General features: G+C 31.0%; 1 protein-coding gene across 1 annotated transcript; it reads left to right on the plus strand.

The window, feature by feature from the left end:
* The first annotated feature begins 4,428 nt into the window (after positions 1 to 4,428).
* LOC139854354 (uncharacterized) lies at positions 4,429 to 5,131 on the plus strand. The gene is made up of 2 exons (XM_071843662.1): positions 4,429 to 4,696; positions 4,929 to 5,131. The coding sequence occupies exons 1-2, from the start codon at positions 4,429 to 4,431 to the stop codon at positions 5,129 to 5,131; spliced, it is 471 nt and encodes a 156-aa protein (XP_071699763.1).
* Positions 5,132 to 7,572: the final 2,441 nt, after the last annotated feature.

The raw sequence follows: 7,572 nt of genomic DNA on the forward strand, positions 1-7,572 counted from the left end.
TTTATAATAGTATGATTATTATTACTATGATTATCATTAATAATATTATTATAAGTATTATTATTGTAATTACCATCATCATTAATATTAATATTAATATTAAGATTTTTACTAGTGTTATTATAAGTAGTATTAATATTAATATTAATATTATCAATTAGACTAATATTAGTAGTATCATAATGATTAAAACCCTTACCATTAATGTTAAAATTATTATAATAATTATTATTATTAATATTACTATCAAAACTATTAATATCAGTTTCATCACTAAAACTAATTATTTTTAGTATTAATACTATCATAAAAAAATACAAATTTTTATTTACTAATATTGATATTATCATACCAAATAAATAACTAAATAAGAATGTATTTAATACATATCACATAACAACACTCATATTTTTATAATAAATATAAATTATTTATCTAAAGTATATAAAATAAATTTAGTTAATTTAATTATTAATAAAACATACAATACACTAAAATAACCATTAATAATAATACATAAACTTGTTCGACTACGATTATATGTTTTAATATATATAATTGATATAGGTTCGTGAATCCAAAGCCAACCCTGCATTGTTCAATGTCATCATATGTATTTTTACTACAAAATACAGTATTGTGAGTTCATTTGAATCCCTTTTACTCTTTACATTTTTGGGACTGAGAATACATGCGATGTTTTTACAACTGCTTTATTAAATGCTTTTGGAAATATATTTTGAACTGCGAATACATGAAATGCTTTTATAAATGTTTGACGAGATAGACACAAGTACTTAAAAACATTCTACGAATGAGTTATGAGTACACCGGATGTCACCCCTTTATAGTCTGGTAATCTAAGAATTAGGAAACCGAGCTCCTAATTGACGCGAATCCTAAAGATAGATTTATGGGCACTAACGAGCCTCAATCAGAGAATTTGAACTGCTTTAGTACTTCAAAATAGGTATACAACCGCCAGCTTTAAAAGATATGATCTGTTTGTGAGTTGTACACAACCATCATATTTAAAAGAGTGGCATGTTTGTATGCTTTTTGCATGACCGTGCGGAATGCCAGTATGCGGGGGATATTCTATATGCATTTTGTTAAGGTCGATTACCAGGTGTTTGTAGTTCATATGAATGACTTTTATCTCTATGACGTGCGAAATGCCTGATATGAGATTATGTTTATGAAAGATATTAAAAATCGCGAGGCAACCTACGGGGGAGAAAAGGATACGAACCTACTCTGCTAAGCATTATGAAATATGGTTTTGTACACGAGATAGGTGTACTGTATTTAAATCTTGTGGTCTATCAAAATGATGAATTTTATTGTTTTATGATAAACCTATGAACTCACCAACCTTTTGGTTGACACTTGAAAGCATGTTTATTCTCAGGTATGAAAGAAATCTTCCGCTGTGCATTTGTTCATTTTAGAGATATTACTTGGAGTCATTCATGACATATTTCAAAAGACGTTGCATTCGAGTCATTGAGTTCATCAAGATTATTATTAAGTCAATTATAGTTGGATGTGTTATGAAATGGTATACATGCCGTCAACTTTCGATGTAAAGAAAGTTTGTATTTTAAAAACGAATGCAATGTGAAAGGACCTGTCCTAATCCACCTGGACGAAGTCATCAACATTTGGTCCCATTGCGATGATCGGCTCCAAGTAATGTCCTTATATTGAGCAAATGCACAGCGGAAGACTTATTTCGTACCTGAGAATAAACATGCTTTAAAGTGTCAACCAAAAGGTTGGTGAGTTCATAGGTTTATCATAACAATCATTTCAATATGTTAATAGACCACAAGATTTCATAATCATAAACATAATACACTCGTAAGTGTATGTAAAGCATTCTAAGTGGTTGAGCACTTGGTAACCATACTTAACATTTAATCAACGTCGCATATTCCCTTTATTATGAAATCTCACTACACCGTACCAAGTGTAGTCACCAAAATGAAGTACTGTGCAACCGTTGAATACTGGTCGTCCAGTCCGGTTGGGGTTGTCAGGCCCGATAGATCTATCAACAGGATTCGTGTTTACAATACCCATGTAAATAGTAGTTACCAAGCTACAGGGAAATATGCCAGTGGTACAACTCAACGTAGAATATATTTTTAAGTACTTGTGTCTATTTTGTAAACATTTATAAAAGCAGCGCATGTATTCTCAGCCCAAAAATATATATTGCAAAAGCAATTAAAAAGGGAGCAAATGAAACTCACTTTTGCCTTGAAGGTATTTAATTCGACTTGGTCTCCGATAGATATCACGAACATAACCATATATATAATATATCAACATATTTTCTTTTTAAGTAATCGTTACATATATATATACTTTTAATACTTTTAATATTTTCTTAATCCGTAGTTAGCAGTCTGATGTTAGTGGTCCACAATTAGTTGCTTAAATAAAATAAATAAAGACCCCATCGTATTCGTATTGATCAGAATTAATCTCGACCCATGATACCATGTTGTCAAATGACGTGTTGCGTACATAAAATACCGTGTTGTCAAATGACGTGTTGCGTACAATCATGAGGTCTTATGATTAATCTTCTCGTGTTGTTTACGGGTGGTCCTGAAATATATAAAATCAAATCATAAGTAATTATATATAAAATATCATATTAATTAGAAAAGATATGATTAATTTACTTTTTCTCCAAATATTTTCGTAGCTAAACTAGCTTCGGATACCCAATCTTGTTTTAGTCGTAGTTTCTTTATTACAACTCCGTTTTTGTTGGTTCAACTTGCCACTTCCTTGGATCAAGTCAAATTTTAAGAATATGAACTGAATACCTTAGTTTGTATTCGAAATCATAGGTTATAGGTCAAACTTTGGTGAAACTTATGAAAGTGATCATTTTCCATCATAAAAACAACATTTAATGATCATTTTTCTAAAAATACTTACACTTTGAGTTAAACCATGAAATTTTTATGTGTTAACATATTCATAAGAAATATCATTTTTCCAGAACATGAACTTCCAATTCAAAGTTCAAGATGGTTTTTAATTATCCAACCCAAAACAGCCCCCGGTTGCACTCCGACGACGTAGATTCAGTTTTTAAGATGTTCTTTGTAAAACCAAGTTATATCTTGTTAGGTTAGCATATCATTATGATATATTACAGGTCTTGAAGTGTTTTAAAAGTCAAGTTAGAAGGATCTATTTAGTTTGCGAACAAGTTTGAAATCATTCAAACTATGTTCTTGTTGTTAAAATTTTATACCACAAAATAAGATAGCTATATGAATATGAATTGAATAAGATTATGAACAAGGTTACTACCTCAAGTTACTTGGACAAAGTTACTGCAAAAGATAAGAAATAATCTTGGAATCAAAGAGTGGTGGAGTTAGATCAAAAGGTTGGAAGTAAACTTCTTCAAATGGGTGGTTATTTTGATATGTTCTTGAAAAAGTTTTCTTATGGTGTTTAAGGCTTGTAATTGAAGCTAAATGATTGGGAAAATGCTTGGAGATGATCAAGTATGAAGTTAGGAGTATTTTGAGAGAGAAATGAGGACGTAAGTATGAGAAAATGGAGTGAAGAAATGGTGTTCATTTATAAAAACGTTTTTAGTTTATAAAGAAAGAAAAGGATTCCTAATTTTGTTTTCTTACTAATAATTCATACTACTTGACAAATTCTAGTTACCTCATATCTAGGGCAGTAATAATGTTGATTAGGATGTTGATTTGATGTGTATATACCAATAGTAAATACGTATAGAAGCTGGGTATGATACGGGTACATATACCCTAGATATACGTATAGAAATCTTGAGGAAACGGAACGAGAATTCAAATATAGCTATCTTTTGTGAATATACTTATATTGTTTTATGTATTTAAGTCCTTAAAAAGTGATTAAATACATTATATATACGATACATGTATAAGCATTATAGATTATAAGTATATATATCAAAAAATGTTACGTATAGTTATCGTTTTGAAAACTTAAGTTAGTAGTTTCAAAATATACTTATAACTCATTGTCATTAGTACACAATGAGATGTTAAACCATCCTTAGATCATGTTAAATATATATAAATACATATATATACACAAACGTATAATTATCGTATGTTATATAGTTCGTGATATCATCGGTCATATTGGACAGTCACATGTTGTGTAAAACTCTTTTCAAAAACACAAGTCTCAACAATTTGGATTGCTTATCATGTTGGTATGGTTTAATTTATGTAAATATTAATCTCATAAGTATAATTTGGTCGGAAAATTCCGGGTCATTACACAATGTTTGTAAGATGTATCATATAGAGGTCAAGTACCGCGCGATGTAACCAAATGTAATGTATTCATCCAGATGGATTAGGACGGGTCGTTAAACTCGGGAGTATAGATTGTATGCACTGGGAGTGGAGGAATTGTCATGTTGCTTTAAAAGGACAATACACTAGGGGTGATCACAAGAAACCGACCCTTATGCTTGAAGCTGTTGCTTCTTATGACTTGTGGATTTGGCATGCTTTTTTTGGGATGGCGGGTTCCAACAATGATATCAACGTTTTGAACCAATCACCTATATTTGATAAACTTAAGAACGGAACATTTCCATCCGCACCATTTGAGGTAAATGGGCATGAATATAGCAAAGGATATTACCTTGCGGATGGTATATATCCCGATTGGGCAACTTTAGTTAAAGGATATTCATGTCCTACTGAAGAACCAACGATTAAGGTTTACAAGATTTCAAGCTAGTGCCCGAAAGGATGTAGAGAGGGCATTTGAGGTTCTTCAAGGTCGTTTTCATATTATATGCATAGCTTCACGAAGTATGAGCGTTAACAGGATGCGAAGAGTGATGGAATGTTGTCTCATATTACATAACATGATACTTGAAGATAACGGCTTTGCACTTTCTAAATGGGAAGAAAGATTCACTACCGAAGAAATGGAAAATGGTATGGAACGTATACGACACAGAGGACGGGATCGAGATATCATCGCAAGAGAAATAAGGGATCGAGATTTGCACAACCAACTCACCGAGGATTTAGTCGAGCATATTTGGAACCTTCCACCGACTTTTCGCAATGCGAATTAATTTATTTATTTTTTTTTTTAATCTATGTAATCGTCAATCTATGTACTTTTAAATTCTTATCAAAAATTAATTATGTATTTTTTTTATTAATGTTATTTATTTTATTTTGTTGTATTTATTTACCATTTTAATGTAATTTATTTTATTTTATTGTATTTATTTACCATTTTAAATCATTTGAAAAAAAAAACTGGTAGACCCTACTGAATTTGACACTGGCATTTAACAATTGGGGTTATTGAGGGATAAAAATTTGACATTGCCAGGTCACAGGCAGGGTTAGAAACAGTCTTAAGCAGTTAACTCTACTTAGTCGCATGACCCGAATGCACTAAGAATAATAAATCATTTAGTCATTAATATTTATACATGCGAGTAGACCTATTGGATATATATATATATATATATATATATATATATATATATATATATATATATATATATATATATATATATATATATATATATATATATATATATATATATATATATATATAATGAAAGATGGCAAGGAGCAGGAAGATCTTTAAGTCTAATAGGTCCACCTCTCTGTTGTCGTTAATTCTTTGTCACTATCATGTGCTGTTGGCACAGAACTACAAAAGAAATAAAAATCTTAACAATTGCGTTAACAATACAAGTGTCAAGATCCAAGGTCAAGGATAACTTTCAAAATAGAAAACTGAAACATAATATTTATATATGTATGTACCTGACATTAAAATCAATTTTAGCTTACCTAGACAAAATAACACTAACAAATCTAAATGCAATTAAAATTCTAAGAACATCATACCATTAAAATAATAACTAAGAACATCATACCATTAAAGTTGAGGATGGGACCTCAAGATCATTACAGTTTCAGAAGACCACGTCCATAAATCAACAATAAAAAGCTCACTGGAAATAGAAACATACTTACAATTTACACGATAATCAGTTACACATAAGCTGAATGTATCAATTGATATATCTAATAACAATGTTACCAGAAAATGCTTTCACCAAACGATCATCCATTGTCCACAATTTGGCTTTGAGATTCCCTATCTTCTCTGAAATGACCAAATCAAGAATCAACTTAACAAGTAATCTACAAGAGCAAAAAACCCTGAGAATTATTTATTATCATTCTTGCAACAAATGACTCACAGAAATTGAAAAAAGCATAGATTGTTGAATACAAGTAGACCTTGATTTGACACAATTTGAGAATGTTGAATTGATTAAGTGAAGAGTGGCACTTTCCATTCTCTGCTGTTAAATCTCAATTTCCTAATCGAAGACCAAGTTCTGCCATTTTAGCTCTAATTTTTCGATCTCCCAGTTTACCCCATGGCCACAATGAGTAGAGCGATCTTGAGAAAAAAGCAAACCTACAATGAAAAATAAGATGTTTCACGAGAGCAGGTGCGTTGTGATGCGTGTTGTTAAAATCGAGTTGGAGGAGCAGGGGTGCAGCGGAAAATTAAACTAATGGGATCTAGGGTTCTTAGGGGTTTTTAGAATAGGGGAAGTGATGAGAGGGAACGGCAAAGATATTTAAGAAAAAAGGAGGTAAATTGCCCGCCCAGGCCCAATCTCAAACTTTTTCATTTACTCTAAATTTTTGAATGTTTACTCCTTTGATACGGAGGAGTATATTGTAACATACGGAGTAACAAATAAAGAGTAATAAAATATTGTACAGTGCAACTGAAATCCTAACATTTTCATATTCAATTTTATTTCATTAATTTTCGATTGTTAAATATTCTCAACATAGTTGTCTCAAAATAAGAAAACTAACTATAATTTGTTATAATTTTAGTTTTATTTAACAACTTTAATGATCTATGCTATGCAACAAGACATATATATAAACAAAGAAATAAATATGAGTAGTAGGAGATTTCTATTATGAAATTGTTTTGTGTGTCTTACATGTTGATTCATGTTGTATTTATACTAGTAAGGTTCACATTACAAATTCACACTTGTGATATACATTCAATTACGTCTCCTAAATTTTGGATTCATATGAAAATTGTCAGCCATCCTATCTTGACTTTTTTGTATCATAACACTCCTCCTTAGATGACAATTGATTTCCAATAGAGATCAACTAGTACTGCCTCGTTAAAAACCTTGCTAAAGAAAAATCCAGTGGGATAAAAACTTTAGTCAAGGGAAAAAGAGTGCAGTATAGCGTTGACTCCCCCTCAAGTAGACATCGTTGAGTCGTCACATCTTTTGAACTCGCCTCATGCCAATATTGTGAATGTGTGTTCTGAAAACAGCGGTTGACAGTGCTTTGGTATAAAGATCAGTAGAGTTGTTGATTGAACGTATCTCATTTTAATCTGGTTGTCTTTTACGAGATCTTGAGTATATGAGAAGAATCTGAGTTTTCATCTGAAACCGTATCATCTAAATCTTTTATGTACAAGTTTAGCCCC

The sequence above is a fragment of the Rutidosis leptorrhynchoides genome, chromosome 6 (assembly GCF_046630445.1).
Source record: "Rutidosis leptorrhynchoides isolate AG116_Rl617_1_P2 chromosome 6, CSIRO_AGI_Rlap_v1, whole genome shotgun sequence".
NCBI lineage: Eukaryota > Viridiplantae > Streptophyta > Magnoliopsida > Asterales > Asteraceae > Rutidosis > Rutidosis leptorrhynchoides.

What these genes read in the sequence shown, in the direction of transcription:
- LOC139854354 (XM_071843662.1), top strand. Translation starts at nt 4,429, where the DNA reads ATGCACTGGGAGTGGAGGAATTGTCATGTTGCTTTAAAAGGACAATAC. An exon ending in AGGATATTACCTTGCGGATG is followed by an intron (nt 4,697 to 4,928) that starts GTATATATCCCG and finishes TGATACTTGAAG; the next exon opens with ATAACGGCTTTGCACTTTCT.